This window comes from Strongylocentrotus purpuratus, unplaced genomic scaffold (genome assembly GCF_000002235.5).
Source record: "Strongylocentrotus purpuratus isolate Spur 01 unplaced genomic scaffold, Spur_5.0 spur5_scaffold_15, whole genome shotgun sequence".
NCBI lineage: Eukaryota > Metazoa > Echinodermata > Echinoidea > Camarodonta > Strongylocentrotidae > Strongylocentrotus > Strongylocentrotus purpuratus.
Window position 1 is genome coordinate 40,969 of NW_022145600.1, and position 20,588 is coordinate 61,556.

At 36.4% G+C, this 20,588-nt stretch overlaps 1 protein-coding gene across 2 annotated transcripts in view; it reads right to left on the minus strand.

Annotated features, from left to right (window-relative positions):
- Window positions 1-2,670: 2,670 nt before the first annotated feature.
- LOC584262 overlaps window positions 2,671-20,588 on the minus strand; it is a 34,352-nt gene continuing 16,434 nt past the window's right edge. The window contains exons 7-17 of one of the 2 annotated variants that reach the window (XM_030985284.1): window positions 19,035-20,487; window positions 18,271-18,509; window positions 17,797-17,919; window positions 15,060-15,170; window positions 11,942-12,095; window positions 11,417-11,557; window positions 10,194-10,400; window positions 9,392-9,652; window positions 7,683-7,805; window positions 6,395-6,606; window positions 2,671-6,219 (exon numbers count right to left, since the gene is read on the minus strand). In XM_030985284.1, coding sequence (XP_030841144.1) covers window positions 5,991-6,219; window positions 6,395-6,606; window positions 7,683-7,805; window positions 9,392-9,652; window positions 10,194-10,400; window positions 11,417-11,557; window positions 11,942-12,095; window positions 15,060-15,170; window positions 17,797-17,919; window positions 18,271-18,509; window positions 19,035-20,487 — 3,253 coding nt within the window. In that variant the 3' untranslated portion in view covers window positions 2,671-5,990. Of the gene's footprint in view, window positions 6,220-6,394; window positions 6,607-7,682; window positions 7,806-9,391; window positions 9,653-10,193; window positions 10,404-11,416; window positions 11,558-11,941; window positions 12,096-15,059; window positions 15,171-17,796; window positions 17,920-18,270; window positions 18,510-19,034; window positions 20,488-20,588 lie in introns of both variants that reach the window. The other variant, XM_030985283.1, reaches the window with a different exon arrangement.

The following is a 20,588-nucleotide window of genomic DNA, read 5'->3' on the forward strand; positions in this document are numbered from 1 at the left end:
TACGGCGTACGAAAACAGATCATGAATATGCATATTGACGTCATATCATGGCGGACTAATTTACGCACTCATGAATATGCATGAATCAATCTTGAGAAAACGAGATTCCAGGCAGAAAAGGGCAAGAAAGCTAACAAGCAAAAAAAATATGTACATAATAATTATATAAATATATACAAGTAAACATGTTTTTGAAAGAATGGAAAAATTCAATACGGGTGCGCGCATGAACACAGCTAGGAGGGGCTCAATCAGTACATCATATGGTATGAAATATTAAATTTGTCTTCTCTTTCTTTGTGTCCGTTGTTTTTAGTTGATCATTCGTTTTTATATTATATAATTATCTCTTTTCACACTGCTATACAACATTTTACATTTAACACAAGAGATTTCTGTTTATACTTTTTGTATTATACCTTTGATTAAAAAAAGAATTAATCTGTCGCATGCTTTATTTCCTTAGCATATTTCATCATACCGATAACAATTAAAGGGAAAGTCCACCCCCAAAATCAGTTTGTTTCGATAGAGGCAGAATAATAAGAAAATCAGGTGAGTGAAAGTTTGAGCAAATTCTGAATGAAAATAAGAAAGTTATGAATTATTGAAGTTGTGATCAATCAAATACAAATTGGCAACTCTGTGACTTATCATACGAGCTCTCCTTCATTTGCTTTGTGCATAATATTCCATAAAATCATGTTTTCTTCGTTATCGATGACAGAATATATATTTGTTCCTTGCAGGGGGAGTATAGAAACATATTTGCAATTATTATATTTAGGGTGCATGTATGGTTGAAATTTTTCTTGAGGGAAAATGAAAATTTTAGATTTTTTTAGTACTGAGCAAATGGAAGTTGAGCTCGCATGATACATCATAGAGTTGCCAATTTGTGTTTGATTGATCACAACTTCAAAAATCCTAACTTCCTTATTTTTAATCGGAATTTGCTCAAACTTTCACTGACTTGTTTCTCTCATTTTTCTACTCCTATTAAAACTAACTTATTTGGGGGGTGGACTTTCCCTTTAACAATCCATATTAAATGTAAGCCTTCATCAGAATAGCCGATTTCAATATAAAACTTGTACACTTTGTTTTGATTTTGACAGTGGAACTACATTAAATTTGTTTCTAAATAACATATACTTGTTGTTTCTTTAAAAATTGCACAAAATTGGTTAATACCCACTTTCTTTGCATGCATACATTTTTATTAATTGAGTGTATGTGATATGAATTTCCCTCATATGTGTTCAATGAGAAGACAGAATATATCCCGCCACCCATCCTCTCCAAGCGCTATAGTTCTCCTTAGAACTATAAGTTAAGAAAAATAACCAACAGTCTTTTTCAAAACAACAACAGTCCTTTTCAGGCCTATACACACCCTTAAAGTAGACACACGAAGAATCAAAAGTGTTCTGAATTGATGCAAAACTCATATCATTGCGAAGGGGAAGCCTTACTGATCAAATACAACAACTCTCCTCTTCAAAATATGTTTGGGGCCCGCAGTAATTAATCAACTCTCAAAATGTTAGTTTCGAGATCCAGATTTTCTGCCTTCAGCGGTCCTTTGTAGAGCGTCAATATTTGTGACGTCACGCACGGGACACGGCTGGCTAGCTGCAAACTAATACACGCGCGACTCCGGTAAGCGGTCGGTACTGAGCTGTTTGTCCAATGTGTGACGTCACTATTCAGAGCTCGCTAAGCTCGTGTGTTTGGTTTACGTTCAAGGGGTTCGGGGGTCTAAGAAGGGTCTTGAAAAATTGCTTTTTACGCCTTTCCATGATATCTATATGATTTATCAGCAAATTATTCATGTTTTTCAAGAGAAAATCTTTCCATCCATATGTAATTTGTTTTAATTATCAGTTGTAGTGAATTTTTCTTTGTGTAGCTCCTTTAAGAAAGACTACTGAGAGTCATTTTCAGGACTCCCCAATCCTCCCTCTCTCTCACATGGTGCACCCGCAAGCCTACTGTATAGTTAATATATATATCATAAAAATAAGACAACACACATATCACATCAAGAGAATATTTTTTTAATAAAAAATATATATCCATATTAAATACATAAATTATGTACAAGTAAAAAACTTAATATTGAACATTATTCTGGGCTGTATTGTACAACACAGACATCAATATAAAGTATACAATATATCAAAGGTACCCAAAAGTACAATGCACATCACACTATATTTACAAAGCACAAATAATCCAACTGTTGGAATTATGCAAAGCAATCTTATGAAGAACATCATTTACCTCATGAATAGAAAGTACATTAAATATTAAATTTCAATAAGTGGATTGTTTGCATAATGTATCGTAGCAAATAGAACACTTTTAGACAATCTTTGCATATGGAATGACAAGAAACGGAATGCACACAAGTTACATATTTTCAAGGTGATATTAACAAAGTAATTGTCACATAAAATATAAGTTATTTATCTTCAAGGTGATATAAGCCCGGCCCCCCACTCCGGGGTCGGAATGACCGCATGCGTGTTACCAAAATGTCCGGTAAAGGGGTAGTTTTCACGCACCAAAGTCCGGCTCGTACATACACAAAATTGACTTTACACACCAGACTTAGGGGGTGTTTTCAAAAGGAGGGAACACGCATATGCGTACCCTAAATAACACTGAGTGGGGGGGGGGGGCTGGGATATAAGTTATAGATCTTCAAGGTGACATAAACAAATAAATTATCACATAAAACATCATTTACTCATCAAAAACAAAAAAGGATAAACTATGCACATAAATGTCATAAATGTTTCAATGAACATGTGCATAATATCACACACTGAAACATCCATGTCCTGCATTCTTTACTCTCATTTGACTTCAATGTCAAGAAGGGAAATCTAATAATGGGTACAAAGTGTAATTCTCTTGGCGCACAGAGCTTCATGCATTCACTGAATAGTATGTTTGATTTTGTTTGATTAATAAATCCTTTCCTTGTACTCATTGAATTTGGTTAATTATATTCCGATGATTGGACAGAAAGCTCAAAAGATCGGTGTATCAGCAAAATCATGTACACTGTATTGGACATCATGAGGGTCGTTTGGTATATTCTTTGTAGACCACAGCATTCAGGAGTGTTTCATGTACCACTGAGCAACGAGGAGGTTTCAGTCCAACTAGAGTTAGGGTTTGATTGGACTTGTTTTTATTTTGTATAGATCTACAGCCAAAAACCCCATTCAGCTCTACATCTTGAGTCATTGTGCCTTTTTGGTAGGGCCTGTCCTGACATACCCCCTCCCCCCCCCCCCCCCCTTTACCAGACTATGACAATGAGTACTTCCATGGCCCCCTCCCCATCAGTGACAACAAATTTTGCACACACCTGATTTATTATGTTAGGATCAACAAGGCCACATCATACATTTCATTGAAAATAACTCTTTGCTTCAAACATTATAATGCATACAAATCGTTATTAATGTCAGAACAAAGAAATCAAAAGATCAGTATTTAGATAAAACAGAATCATCCTTGATTTTGGAAATAATACCTCATACAAAGAAAACAGTCAAATAGGTTTTTCTATACCTTTGTTAATAAAGTCTATACATTCTTTGTGTTCAGGCTGGCATGAGGTTACTAAATGTCAACATTAACTCCATCACAGTAAGAAACACTTTCATAGACTTGATGTAACAATATTCATCAGAATTAAAAAGCACAAATCAAGTGAAACCCTCAAAATATTTGTTTCAAAGTCATCATGAAACTCACAGAGATTTGGTGGGTGCAAACTGCCAACCCCACATGACGACATGACATAAGGGGGCATATTATCATTACCATACTTCCATCCCACAAAGTTTTGGATGCTCCATCTTTCTTAGAATAATAATTTATGCCATGTATTAATCACACAGTATATGACCTTTTAACTAGGATAATCTAAAAATATTTCATCCACAGTTCATTTTACACAATTTACATGTCACCTCCAGATGAACAAGTGTATATCAACACATTGCGCCGTGTAAATCACCCAAAACACGACAATCACATTAATATAACAGATCATCAACCACTGACCTCAAGATGTCATTTACTTTATAACAATGTACAATGGTTCCAATTTCTATACTTGTTTGAAATAGCATCCTACAACCAGACTACACATTCACAGATTGAGGTAGCTTACTGCCAATCGGGCGTCATTTTCATTTTATTTGCCATTTTGTTTGCATGCATGCTCACACCACATCAATTGTCGATTGGTCATTCAAAAGAAGCCCAGAGAATAAGATGATGATTACCTTGTGGTCGAGCAAGCCTGTTTAGATTAGCTCCCAAATAGCATAGTCCATATGAATGAATTCATAAACAATTATCATGTAAACAGGATAATAGAAACAACTTGATTATAACACTGCCAATAAACCTGTTAAGTAGCAAGCTGTTAAATATAAATAGAGGTAGGGAACGTTTTTGTCAAAGCAAGTTAAACTACCTCAATTGGTGGTTTAGCATCAGACCTGTCCTGGGGCTGTTGTGCTGTTTACTTGATATGACACTGTATCTTACATTCAAATACAATGTGACTTCTCCTCCTGCATATACTAGGGGCGGATCTAGGGGGCGCGCGCACCCCCCCCCCCCCCCTTCTTCCTCCGAGAAAAAAAATAGTAGGAAAAATCCTTAGAAATATTCACATAAATGTTTAGTTTATGCATTCAGAATGTACTATAGAGCACCTTAAGGTCCATTTTTTCCTGGGCCTTTAAGTGGGCCCAGGCCTCGCGCTTGCAATTTCGTACATTTCACTTCCCCCCCCCCCCCCTTTGGGAAATCCAGTGGATCCGCCCCTGTATACTGCACTTCATTTTTTTTAAACAATTTGTTAGGGTTAGTTTACGATTTGTTTACAGAGAATTTACAGATTATTACGAGTGCTTATGTGTTGTTTACGATTTAATTTGGGTCGTGTTATGATGGCTTTACAGATTGTTGTGGGTTGTTACAAGCATTTTACGTATAGTTACGAGTACTTTATGAATAGACACATATACTTTACGTGTTGGGAGGAGGTATGAAAGCTGCAAATTCGAACACATCATTTTCAGATGTTATTTTTTTGCTAAAAATCTTAAGGATTCGTGAATACTCGTAGCTAACTCGTAACTATTTGCAACAACACGTAAACAGGTCGTAATAACTCGTAATAATACGTAATAAACCGTTAATAACTCGTTGCAACTCTTAAATTGATCGCAAAAGTGGCCAAATCGTAAGGATCTGTGAAAGATTCGTGAATTTGTGCGATCCGTAAGGACTCGTAAGAAAAAGGCGTGTATGTGAACGGAATATTAGGGAACACTTTGATAGTATCTATAATAGGGGACCTTTGCTTTTCAAACATTTAAAGTCCTGTAAAAAATAGTGTTTATGAAACTTGAGTACACTTTACACACCAAATGTAAACATATATCTTAAAGTCATTATAATATCAACATGGTGTTTTACACTTAATAATCAGATACAAATCAGAAATAATGGACCAGCAGTCTAACTTATCTGATAAGATCTAAAAGACGACATTCATTGAAAATTACAAGTATGGGCAATAATTAATTGATCACTAGAAAGCAGGAAGCTTGTATAAGTTTGAAGTCAACTGCGTATCAGTCAATAAACAAATTAACTTAGATGAAAGCACCTCTCAGGATCTGGGTCATGCTATTTGCATGATTTTGGAAGGTTAATAACGGCTTCCTTGTTACCGACTCACTGTATTAAGACCTTCTGCATGTTTATATTTCTTCAAATGGTTTATTGATGAGAAGTCATTCACGTCCAGGATTCTTGAGAATAATGGATATAAAGTAAGATGGTGAGCCAACTATCTGCAGGTGTTGCTATTTCCAAAGTGTTCTATCTTAATTAATCATAGGCTAGATGTAGATGCTGAGTGTTATGTCTTTTTGATTGCTTGCCTAGTGAAGACCAGCTCTCATCTTCTGAAATGTGGAGGTAAACTTGCGACCCTTATCTGATGAGAGTTGATGATAATTGGAGCTATGACGTGCAGCTAAGACATGAATATCCTGACTACTGAACTCTTCTATCCGTTGTTTGAGTTGTCCTGGTAAGCTTGAATCTACATCAAAGGAATAGGAAGTCTCTTGGAAGATCCGAATCCCATCTACCAGCTTGGCTATTGATCTAGAAAATTCAAGAAAAAAAGCAAGGAATTATTAATGATTCATTTCTGTGGTTGTTGATTAATGGCAATCTTTTATAAAGCGTTGGCATACTCATTGTTATCACATCATTGTATGACATATATGTGAGATCATAGTTCAACAAATATTGGAATCTCAGAACCAAAATTACTTACCTAAGTTTGGTCCACTTGAACATGCCATTAGTAAGCTGGAAGCCACCGATCTCTAGCTGCTGCACATGAAGCAAGAAGAGAAGTGTAGCAGGGAGAGTAGGACTGGTCTTGTCCCCCTTCATCAGATATTCACTATCACCTTGTAGAAGAACCCTACAAGCATTTAGATCCTCATAGATCCCCACTACCTTAGAAGGCAGGTCTCGCCATGCCTAAAATAAGAATGAAAATTAAACAGTGAGACTCCCTTGACATGTAGTGGAGAATTATCACATATATAAAACGAGACTTTCTGAAGAAAAATAAAATAATTATGAATATACTCCTGCAAAAGGTGCATATTTTAAAAGAAGAAATATACTCAAATTTCGACTCAAATCTAATTATGAGAATGTTTGAGAATATGATTTGATGTATTGGGTGTGACCTAAATCTGAATCAACTTGTTTATCAACATTTAATGCTGATTTAATATCCTTTACAAAATTTTCTTATATATTTTAATTAGGAGGGAAGAAACAAATGTAAGGAATAAAATAAAATGAAAATTAAAGATAACAATAGTTCTTCACGTGAAAAACTTTGAATAGATTCCTTACACATATTTCTCATAGGATTTTTCAAAGGAGTATAATGATAACAAAGTATTTGATTGATACAGCCTCTTATCTTAACATGTCTTTCACAAAACTTTCTAACAAAGGAGGCATGCTCTGTTTAGAGCCAGATGGAACGGGGTTAACTATGTGTATGTGTAAACGTACTTCTGGCTCCAAACAGCTAGATGACATTGTCTTTCTTTATTCAAATCATGACTACAGCAAGCCTAGGCATGAATGCATCATATGCTGCTACTGCTAGCAGAATCTCAGATATCCCCTTTCATGAATTCAATACAGGCATGATTTAAAGCAGAGGTATACAAACCATAACCAGTTATATTAGAATACTTATATGCACAGTACCCATTTTACTATGACTTTGTTAATTCATATTGATTAAAATAAAAACAGATACCCGTAATATGAGGCTGAACATTAATACAGAGATAAATAGGAGCAAATGTTAAAAAAGCTTCAGAACATTAATTTGTTTCAGATAAATGATACAGTCCTTTCTCATCCCTTTTACTAGTGAAAAATAATGTTTCTGTCTAATAATTTTCTAATTGTCTATCAAATATGATATTTTTTACCTAAACATTGTTTACATTACTAAAGCAAAATATATTACTTATTAATACTTTCTTTTTACTATAAGGTAATATTTGGTTATGTACAATACTTACCGGTACTTGTCTTACTAGGACATTGTCTAAACCATCCAGGATCTGAACACAAGATGCAAAGTTGCGAAGTTCAAGGCAGGTCTTGGCAGTAGAAACAAACTTACTCAAGAGGGCAACTTGAGTCTTTAAAATAAAATGAAACAAAAATCATAGAATTAATTCCCTAAGCCATAATAATGTTTATGAAACTCACACCATACCTCCCATATAAATGTTCCTCTCCAAATATGAGGGTCAGAATTCATTTTAATCTTCATAGACAAACATGATATACCACATCCTACAACATTGGTATATAAATATCCAGTGCTTGTAAAGTGCATATAACAAATTTAACAATGCCTCTAAAGCTTGATTTCTACCCCTGTGCATTCAATAAATCTCATCCTGCTGTACGATCCTAATTTTCCTTATAGGTCGGCCTATTTTGTATTTTGCTTTTCATACTCTATGATGTACATTTTATTTGCATCTTATTACCATTTGAACTCCTGACCTCCATTCTACATTTTACCTTCACACACCACATTGCATGCATTAATTGCCATACCTTGTTCCATTTCCATTCCATTTCCGGTTCCATTGTTTAGTTCTCATTTATATTCACTTCTATTGGTTCTCCCCCCCCCCCCCCTTGAGTTCTTTCATTATGATGTACTATTCCATTTTTATATTTCTGATTGGTTCCTCATTTATGATGTCCCTTGTGTTTTGATCTTTTGATCTGTTGTAATTGAGCTTTCTGTTAAAATAATCAGTGTACCTCAAGTCTTTAAATGAGTAGGCCCTAAATTCTGCTGTGTGTTCTACACTACATTTAACCCATTAGGTCACCTGAGTCAAGAGAATATAACCCTCCACTATGCTGATGGACATTCATGCTTAAACCTGTGATATAACACAAGCATGTACTGTAAAACAGGTTGAATAGGGGGGAATGGTATGTAAATGATATGTAAAAAAAAATCTCTACTTTTCATTCCTATTCTCTCTGTCGTACCTTACATTTTCATGCACGTATGCTTACAATGTGTACACATTTGAACAGTATTATAATATGATGCCTGCATGCTTGTGATCCTTTGCAATCAAATTGGTTCACAATCCACAGCGCCATCTAGCATTACCAGTGTTCAGTTGATTTCACATGATGAATTACGGGAAAAAGTCAACAAAAATATCAGCTGGTTATAGCATCCTTATACCGGTATACCCTATGAGATAATGGGATTTCATCATGATTTTTGGTGGGAAAGGTTTGAATAGCTTTTATATGCAGGGTAAAGTTTTGCGCTAATTCCTCATATATGACTCTTATTATTGGCCCTACTCACAATATTTGGGTCATTTTGGCCACTTTTGACCCCCAAAATTACCATTTATATAGATTTTTGTCTAAAATCAGGCCAAATTTTCAGTCAGAATCAATTGGTGGGTGGGTTTTGACATCCAAATTCAGTGTGAAATGTGCGGTGGTATCAAAACAACCAATCTCATCGAATTAATTTACTCATTTCAGACCACTTTCGTAATTTCAGTGGCTATTGTTTTGCTGCCGTGCCTCACTGGTTAAAAGATGTCGACCCGCAAGCAGAAAATTGACCTGTCACGGCTTGCCGGTGGGGGCACTGTTAATTGTGAATCCATCCTATTGGAATGTTATCTTTATAATTATGCTGGAGATACCAAAGATAAGATGTGTGGCTTACCTTAGCTGAAGAGGACGTCACCACTTCTGCTGAGACCCAATGAGAAACAACCTGACCTAAGTCTAAGAGGTCTCGAATCTCCTTCCCTTCAAACACCTTCTGAGTAAAGAGACTCTTCGTCTCACTTCCTTCACCCTCATTCCTTGATGAAGGTGATGGTTGGAGCTGTATAGAGTAAGGAGACTTGGCTGTGTCCTTGACGCTTATGCTATAGCAGCGAGAATTCAGAAAGTGGATTGGATGCACTTCAATGAATAAGGCCTAAACAGCATAGGACAGAAAAATAAGAAAAAAGATATTGTCAAATGTGGACACACATACACATTCATCAATTCAGTAATACTCTTAGAAAAATTATACTGACTGTCGAGTTCATTAGTTCAAATTAGGGTATGCTGTAAATTTTTAAATTGTCTGAAGCATGTTGCATAATTCTGTAAATGTTGGTCAATTTATCACACGCAATCATATTGACTTATGTGCATGCTCAATAAACTTTACTAACATACACTATTTAGTAAAAAAAAAAAAAAAAAACATGCAGGGCCAACTTGATAGTAAGAATAGTAAAGAACACACAACCAGCTTTCAGCAAATTGAAATTTCATTTTTTGTTTTCCTAATGGTTTTTATAAAACTCTAGTCTACTGGGGAAAATGAGTATGGTAAAAATCGGTCACTCAAAGATTTTTACTTTTTTGAGGCACTTCATGATCATTTTGAAGTGCAATTTTTGTAGGGCTTCAATATTATACCATATCACAGACACTGGTAACACATATGGCCATGCATCTAATGTTACCTGTTGGTTGAGAGTAAGGATATGAGCTATCGTTTGTGAGGTATAGTCACTCATATGGAAGCCTTCTCTAGGTGCATGAGGTGCTTGGGTGTAGGCCGAAGATTCCTGTTGTTTGCTGGGTTTGCGTATAAAGCAACCCATAAGACTTGCCTTGAAACCACTGGTCTTCTCACTTTGTGAGCTGTTAGGTACCTGCCATGGTAAGGGCTGCTGTCAAAAGGGATAGTAATAATAATTGTTAACATGATCACCATCATTCATGGGATCTACATAGCACCTTTTTCATAGGATCCAAGGCATTGCACATGTACCTTATTCAATATACATAGCACATAGAATGATATAACCAGAGGGCTTCTGGACTGAGACCTACTAATCTTTCTCTTTCTATCAAATAGTCTCTAGACTCTAAAGCACTTTTGAGACTGTATAACACATATCATGCACATTGTAAACCCATTATCATCATTTCTATCTTGATAGGTTTCCATACTTAAGCTATCACCCTATAACCAAACTATCTGTAAAGAGCTTTGTCATCTGACTACATGTATTATGCTATATATTTATTCACTTCACTGTTATTTTTAACTTTTTTTAATTTTCTTATCATTATCATCATAATCATCGTTGTCGTCATTGCGTCGTCATCATCATCTAGTATTCCAATATTTCTAAGGACTTGTCTACTTAACCCATCTTTTCATGTCTCTAATTCATCTCACTTGAAGGGAGAATCATTCATGTTTAATGGGTATGTGGAGATCGAGGTACCATTATATTGGTCACTTCTTGCAGGAAGGCTCTTAAAAGTTGTGAAGTAATTACTGGAGGCAAATTATAATGAATTACTCAAATCAAGGTACCCCTCGATTTGAGTAATTCATTCGAATCCCGACACGGCACTAATATCCTTTGGCAAGATATTAACCTGCACTTGCTACTCTCCACCCAGGTGTCAAATGGGTACCCGGTAGGATGCGACCGTCATTGTTGGTCAAACAGTTTTTGAGCATCATGTAACGCCTGGCTGGAATGCTCCCCAGGGAGTGGAGATTGTGCACACATTGTGTGCGGGTAAGCACTGAATCCAATTACCGGGGTAATAATATATTTGTAAAGCGCTTATAGACATTTGTATTAAGCGCTATATAAAAATTAATTATTATTATTAAATTATTATTACCCCCCCCCCCAACCTTCCGCCAAGATAACGAACTTACCATAGGTTTACTGATTGTAGGAAGGCTATCATTTGAATTCTGAACTCTCGCAGCAACTGATGTTAGCCCATTCACTGCGTCCTGTTGCCTACGCTCTAGTAGATGAAGCAAAAACCTACTCTGATATTCAACAGGAACCATCTGGACAGAAGGATACAAATCTCATTATACTCACAACTGTAACAGATATCACCTATTTAAGAAGAAAGCTAAAACTAAATATTCTTGAACTGACTGGGTAAATCAGAAGTCATTACAATATACTAATAACTGATTGCATTGATCAATATACCTTTAATTTTGTGATCTCTTTTTAGGAAGTATTCAATTTGTAGTCTATTTTCCAGTATTTATTAGAGTCCTTCCTGAAACAAAACATTCCATTAAGTCTGACAGCCAGAGGCAGGAAGATTTTACAAGATTATAAGGTTATCTGGACATATAAATCTAAAAAAATATATCACTCTTTAGCTCTTAAAAAATCACCTATTCATATTTATCAGAAGTTGATTTAATTGTCCATACCTGATCAGACACAAATGTTAACAGTTCTTGTAGAAACTGTGGATAAGGCTTGAAGTCCACATCAAAGAACCCTTCTACCCATACATGTAGAATGTCTATAGTCCTAGCAATGATTGACATCGTCACATCATCCTCTCCATTTAGCAGCTTTTGCCTGAAATAATAATTTGTTTTAACACAACTTGAAAATTAGACACAGCTCTGAGCATAAAGTTACAAGCATGGTAAGGTTTTTGTTAACATCTCATTGGGATATTTTTTAATATTATAATACTTCCAAAATCATATATTGAAAACAAGTTTTAGCTTTAAAAAAAATGATGTGCATTTTCATCACCTCCCATTATATTGTGCACCATGATGAACACGTTAAGGAGTAATAGATTTTGATACAGGAGAGAACAGAGCTTTTTGGGATGTGGATTAGTAGAAAAGATTTTCTCATACAACTATGATTAATCTTAAACAGCTATCACTGAATAGTAGTGTATCATATCAGTTACTGTCTACCAGATTACCTACTGAGCTGGCCTTTCAACATGGTTTTGAGGCTAGCATATTGAATTGAATTGAATTGAATTGATATCTTTATTTATACACGGTTAAAAAAGCCCAAACAGTTACAAGACTGATTTCCATTGGGGCCGTGTGAAACAATGTAAATACATCGAATGAACATAGAAATGATAATGGTGCATCAAATGACATATTTAAAACAAACAAGAAATAATCAAGATAAATATCTAAAGAGATAACGATAGAATAGTACTGCCGAAAACGTATATTAATATGAATAACAATAATCATGAGTGTCCAAACAAAAGTACTGTACATATACTTCAAATTAAAATAGGTAATACGAATTGTTACTAGTGCATATAAACTGCCAGAAATGATATATACAGAATATAAAAAAGTAAAATGTGGCTGGCCAAGATACTGCATTATTACAATTGTGGATATGATTACAATTTTATTTTATTTAAGTCAGTAAAAGAACACTTGAAAGTGAATTGAAATAACAAGCACAGCAGATAAAACTCTATTATTTAATCATTTTCGGATAAAATGAAATGAAACTATATTACATCATATGGAAATTAAAAAATACCCGAGCAGATATATACACAACAATTTAAATTCAAACAACACACAAATGGACACATCAAAAATAAGAAGGAAACATTCGAAAGTTCATAGACATATTTGAGCATAGTATACTGTATATGATTATAAATTGATTATTCTTTTAAGTCCTGTTGTGAAACTGTACTTGGTTTGTGCAGCTTGCAATTCGTGTGGTAGTGAGTTCCATAGGCAAGCGCCTCTGTACACAAATGTGCGTTTGGTACTATCCGTTTTAGGCTGGATTGTCTTAACACATAGATTGCCACTTCTCGTATTATATGGTCTTTCTCTGAATGAAAATTTATCAATTAGATAAGAAGGGGCTTTTTTATTAAGTATTTTGAAAGTCATTAAAGCAATTATTTCTTTCCTTTTCTGTTCAAGCGTATCCCATCCAACTTTATTAAGGTTGTAGCTTCCCGATGAATCCCAAGGGGTATCATTTATTATTCGAGCTGCCCGATTTTGAATTTTTTGGAGATCATTTTGTAGGCACATTCCACAGTTTCCCCATATTACATCACAATAGGAGAGGTGGGATAAAATCAATGCATTATATACTAATTTCAATGTATCTTTACCAACAATATTACGTATTGATTTTAACATAAACAATCCACTACTACATTTCTTTTGTACAGATTTAATATGGTCTGTCCATGATAGAGTTTCATCCACAATCACTCCTAAATGCTTGCAGGTAGTAACTCTTTTCAGAGGGGTTCCATCTATGTTAATATTCAAATTTGTAATACTAGCTAGTTTTAGACGATTTTTTGTTCCTAGTACAATGTATTCTGTTTTATTTATATTTAAACTTAACTTATTGACATCAAGCCATTTTTTCACATTTACTAAATCTTCGTTTACCTTGTTTTCCAGTTCAGAAAAGTCATCACTAGCATAATATAAAATAGTGTCATCAGCATACATATTTATTTTGCAATTTTTTAGTATCAAGGGTAAATCGTTGATGTGCATAATAAAGAGAAGAGGTCCAAGGATGGACCCTTGTCGAATTCCAGATTGAATAGGTTAAAACTCAGATGATATACCATGGACTGTGGTTTTTTGGTATCTCTCATACAGATAACTTGTAAACCAATTAAGTGTGTGTTGTCCAATACCATAATATTTTAATTTTTCAATTAGTGAATCAAAATCAACTGTGTCGAAGGCTTTCTTCAAATCTATCATTACAGAGCACACCACTTTGCCTTGTTCAAAGCTTTTCAGCCATTCATCTGTCGAATTCAGCAATGCAGTGGCTGTTGAGTGCAGTGGCCGGAAGCCAGATTGATATACATTGATTAGATTATTACTGTTTAGATAGTCATATAACTGATCAAACACTATACGTTCTAGTACTTTCGAAAGTATTGGCAATATTGATATCGGTCTAAAATTTGTGGGTTCATTTGTTCCACCTTTATGTAGAGCACTTACTCTTGCCTTTTTCCATACAATAGGGACACATCCAGTACTAATAGAGGTATTTATAACATGTGTTAAAGGTTCATTAATACTGGAAATTGCCAGCTTAATCAGTTTCATCGGTATTATATCACATCCCATTGCTTTGTCATTTGACAGTTTCAACAATTGTTTTTTCACTTCATCTATGCATGGTTACTGGGATAATTTGAAAGTTATTGGTCAGCGTATGCGGTAAGAATTGCATAACATTGGTATGTATAGGCTCTAAATACTTTGATAAGTTGGTTTATAATCATTGGGGGGAGTTAAACCTTAACAACTGACAGCAGAAAGGACATTTATCAAATGCGCATATCAATCTAAAGCATCTATCTACAAAGTTTCAAATAAGTAGCAGTTTTGTATTAATTCCTTTAAGGCTTTGGTTCATATCGGAACGCAGATATCAAATAATGCACATGCCTCTAATATGAATTCAGTATAAAATGCCTAACAACAACAGTACTGTTAAATGATTTAGTGCCATAAATGATCAAACTTAATTCAAACTTACTTGCAAGCAAGCATAAAGCGACTGGTGATGAAGTCCAGGAGTTGTTGGGATGTAGCAAAGTAGTGATAGGTGTAGAAGAAATGAGGCAAGTAGCCATCTAGCAGTGCTTGTCTGAAAATTTAAAGAAAAAGATATGTCACAAAACCTGTTATCATAAGTAGTGAAAATACAACTCACAATGTTGCTGAGTCTTAACACTAAAATCAGTAAAACTTTGTTGAGACTTCCTTATCAGGTAAACAAGATGATTGCCATTTCATCTGGTTGACACTTTTAATAAGCCACTTTTAAGAAGCACTTGTACAAATGATGATGATGATGATCCACAGCACTTGTATGGCGCCATTTATCTGTTTCAAACATTCAAAGGCGTCCACTCCTTCAATAGTTATGGACTACACATTTGCTTAAATAGATGGGTTTTGAGGCCTGGTTTAAAGCTTTCTAGCTTGTCGGTGTTGCGAAAAACAGGAAGGAGTTCCAGAGGCATGGAGCAACTGAAGAGAAGGCACAATCCCCATACATTTGCAGTCGTGTACATGGAACTTTGAGAAGAAGTAGTCACATATCATTATCCGTGGGCCTGATCATTGACAGCATTTAACTTTCAACAGTAAGACCTTAAACTTTATCCTGTACTCAACCTGTAGCCAGTGTAATTCTTCCTGTGAGTAAGCATGCAGCTGCTTGAAGTTTACTGATTCATGAAGCTGGAAGGCCAACAAGCAGGCTGTTGCAGAATTCCAATCTCGATGCTATAAGCGAATGGATAAGGCTCTCTGCTGCAGCATGGGTAAGGGGTGGTCTTATCGCAGCAATCCTACAAAGTTGGAATTAGGCGGTTTGACAAACATGAGAGATATGTCTATCCATGTTCATATGCTGGTCAAAGCAGACACCAAGATTGCATTCACTTTCACTAGGGGGTCAGAAACCTTGACCGACTGACACATCCATGGAAGATATCTTACTTCTCATTGGAGGAGAGCGTAAAATGAGATATTCTGTCTTATCGCTATTCAACTTCATGAAATTTCTCACCATCCACAGTCTAATTTCAATGATAGCAGAATTTATGACAATGGCAAAATTCTGTTCACAATCTCTGCTTTTCCGATCAAAGCTCAGATACAGTTGTGTATCGTCAGTATGGAAGTGTGCTCCCAACCTTTGGCGACAAACAAAGGCACTGAGAGGGGCAGTGTATAACATGAAAAGTAGTGGTCCAAGGACTGATCCCTAAGGAACACCATATTGTAGGGAGGCTTCTTCAGATAGGGTACCATCGATGTTGACAGCTTGCCTTCATGAACCGAGATAGGAGCGAAACTACTAGAGAGCTATTTCCTCTGCTCCACAATCATCCTTCAACCTCTGAAGCAGTACATCATGAAATAGTGTCAAAAGCAGCCGACAGGTCAAGTAGGATTAGCATGACGGCATTCTTGTTATCAATTGATCTAATGATCGATGTCATCACATATAAATGACCCCCAGATATCCACTGATCCTCTAAATATTTATAAGTCCCACTTTGTGCATTTAAGAATTATCACTGCCAAAGTGATGCAGTTGCTATGACTTGACTTTGACTTCACTTGACTTGACTTAGGTGCATAGAACGGTGTGTCCCCTTGCTCCCCTGCGAGAAATCATGCTCCAGTCTGATCTGTCCTGGGCTCGTTGCTCTGCCTCTTGTGTGGATACTCCCACATCGCATTGAACCTGGTCCTTCCATCTCTTTGGAGGGCGTCCCCGTGGTCTGCGTCCATTAAAGTCATTTTGGAATGCTTGGTATGGTAGGCGGTGATGCGGCATGCGTAAAACATGGCCAAACCATTTCAAGCCATGTTTGGTTATTTCCTCGCATATGGTGCTTGGGACATTCAGTCTCTGCCTGATCGCATCGTTCCTTATTTTGTCCATTAGGTGAACTCCAAGGATGGTCCGGAGACACCTCATTTCAAATACCTCAAACTTATTTCTATCAGACTTTCGGAGAGTCCAGGATTCTTCTCCATATGTGGCAATAGGGAGGATAAGTGCTCTGTAGATCCTGACTTTGAGTCTCCTAGAAATATCTTGGTTGGACCAGATGGCCCTTTTCAGTCTTCCGAATGCCCAAGCAGCCAGTCTTGTACGTCTCTTCACGTCCTCTTCTATGGATGGAACTGTGCTGCCGAAAGGCAAATTTTTCCACTTTCTCAATGTTGGTGTTGTTAAGTGAAATATCTTGTTGATCCTCTGTCATGACTTTGCATTTTGTTGCATTGATTTTCATACCCCATCTTCTACATGCTTTCTCCAATTCATTTGTTGAGATTTCGAGGTTTTCAAATACGAGTTCCATAAGGGTGGTGTCATCTGCATATCTGATGTTGTTGATACGCATGTCACCCATCTGTATTCCACTATCTAGTTGTTGGATGTCCTTCATCACATATTCCAGGAATAGGTTGAAGAGGCTTGGAGAGAGGAGGCAGCCTTGTCTTACCCCAGTTATGACATCAAACCATTCAGTTATCTTTCCATTCACCATAACAGAGCATTTGGTTTGTTTGTACATGCTCTCTATGAGGTCAACTAAGGACTTGTCCACTCCAATGGAACGCAGACATTTCCAGAGAGCTTGGTATTACGTACACCTAAGAATGTTTATTACCTTGCATATAGATACGAGAAGAGCCCCTTTGGTTCCCCTGCCTGTTGGTTGGTATTACCAAAGAATGTTTCTTACCTTGCATAGAGGTACGAGAAGAGCCCCTTTGGTTCCCCTGCCTGTAGAGTAGTGATGGTCCTCATTGTGTGCATTGTCAGTAATGGATTCTCTGCTTGCCTGACTAGTTTTTCATCACCAGAGCTGTGACCAAATACAAAGAATGTTTGTGATCCCATCTCCATGTATCTTATAGGTTTATAAATATACATTACTCATTGTAATAATCTTATGCATAACTATTCTTCAACACTTTGGTAACCAAACAATAAATATAACAGAGTAATACAATACAAATATGGATATTAAATTGTTTAGATATATGTCTACATGTTTTTCATAGCAATATGAAGTCTAAATCTCTAGTATAATAATCTCAGAAGAAAAAGACTAAAAACTAAAGCTGAATTCCCTTTTATTTAATACATCATTCACATGGTAACAAAAGAATGAAGCAAGTTGAACTTTACTATTAATGACATGTATGTTACTCACATGATAGCAAATGAATAGAGCAAGCTGAAGTCAAGGCCCCATTGTTCAGCATATAATATCTCTAGATGTCTCTTAGCTGATTCTAAGAACTCAATCTTTTGGTTGGTTTCTGCAAGCTCCTGCTTAACCTTGGATGCAATACCCTTGTTTTCGGATGAAACCTTCTCCTGAAGTTTGCGGTAGAACTTCGCTGTCTTTTTCTGTGACCTTTTCTCTAGAGTTAGCTGTTGATCCACCTCCTGCCAGGTAAGAAACACAAACAAAATGTACTGAAAAAATCTCCCCTTATGGCAAAAAATGTTGACTATCACTTTAATTTTTTGAGAAAAAATATCCAAGAGAAAATGCAACATGTAAACAATTACTTGTGAAGTCTTGAGGTCTATTTCATCACTCTATCATTCAAAAGTTCATTTTTGTTATCTGAAATTTTAGTTCCCTTCAGTTCCTGAAACCAACCTTCAAAATATATCAAAGATAAAGTTGAATACTGTTCGTGTGATGACATTGTCATAGAAGTCAGGAATCCTTCTCTAAGTACATTTCATGAATAGTCTTCCAAACTGACATACAAAGACTTTTTTCTATTACAATCATTTATAGCCCGAAATCTTACAAACAATGCATAATGTCATAACCCTAACCCTAAACCCTACCTAAGCTCCTACGAGTTTCACCAAAATTAAAAGGATTAGGAAGATAGTCTATCTACTTTAATGTAAACAATGTTCTCTTATCCTAAATAATGATAGATACAAACTTACAGATATTTTGCTCTCAATAGAGTTCTGTGTTTCTCCACATCCAGTGAGGTTCCGAGCATACTCTGCAACAGATGGGTCGACTTTATCTCCACTAAACAGGACCCCACTAGGTATGACTAGTCTGCTCTCCTCAATAGAACCATCTATCGTAGAGTCAAATAAGGAGCTGGTTGCAAAGCTCTGATGCGTACGTGAAGATGTCCCTGATGATGTGCTACTAAATGAAACCATGCTATCACGACGAGAAGCACTCAGGAGTCGATGGGTACTATGAGGAGAGTTTCTTTCTGCCGGTGGCAGTCTGGCTTGTATCACTTCAGATTTTGTCATAGGAAGTGTTCTATTAAGTACTGGTGTTGATTGTTGATTTGGCAAGGGTAAGCTAGAGGAAAGATCACTGGTACTAGAGAGATACAAGCTATCATTGAACTGATCTATCAAAGAGTCACGGCTGCTGTGATCGACATAAGAAGAGTCTTTCGATGATGATAGTAGAGACTCCTGAGATTTCATATTTCCATTCTCATCATTTCTTTCTTCTGACTTTCTTGTTTGCTGGTTCACATTGGTATTGGTCTTTTTCAAAGATGAAGGCTTGTGCATATCCTCTTCTTCCACATGGACCAAATTGTCTGTACTTCCAGATTTTCTGCTCTGTGTTCTATCTTCTCTCCTTTCCTTGTCTGCACTTCCAGAGTTTCTGCTCTGTGTTCTATCTTCTCTCCTTTCCTGACTTCCCTTTCCACCTCTTCTTTCCCTACCATCCCTACTGTTTCTACTCGCTCTTCCATCCTTACTATCAACACTAACTTTACAAGTCCTTCCCGCTGCAGCCTCTTCACTCCTAATTATCTTGCTTTCCCTTTCATTCTCACTGACTTTGTGGATATGTCCTCCAATGTTTTCTTGTTTTCTTCCCTCCGTTTCATCTTTCTGGCTAATCCTTGTCTCCTTCTGTTCTCCATCATATGTTTTATCTCTGGCTTGTCTCTGCCTTGAGATCCTCCTTGAGTCTGCCTTAGCATCATCTGTACACTTATCAAGTCTTTCTCCAGGTGCCTCTACGCTACTCTGTTTTCGCTGACTAACCTTCTCCTTGTCTCTTTCACCAATTAGCTTCTTTGATGAAGATGGTCTTGGTTGTTCTGCAGATGATGTTTTCTTTTCTCTGCTTCCCTCTATCCTTACACCTGCCCTATGGCTCTTGGCATCCTTACTTGCTGTAGATCTTCTTTGGGCTACCTTTTCCTTACTTTTATCTTCTCCCTCTCCATGTTTTGTTTTATTCTCTTGGGATTTGGGATCCATCTTTCTTGCAGCATCACTAGATATTTGCTTTCCTTCGTTCCTTCCTCTTGAATTCTCTCTTCCTGCCTTCATATCCTTCACTTGGGAAATGGTCTCTTTTGACTGCCTACGAACCTCACTGGATTTCTGAGACATTGGGACACTTCTGCATAAAAGTGAAGTAATACAAAAATGAAATGCATTACACAATGTACAAAACAATCTACTATCGGCACAATACATGTAAATACAAACTCTTCAAGCACT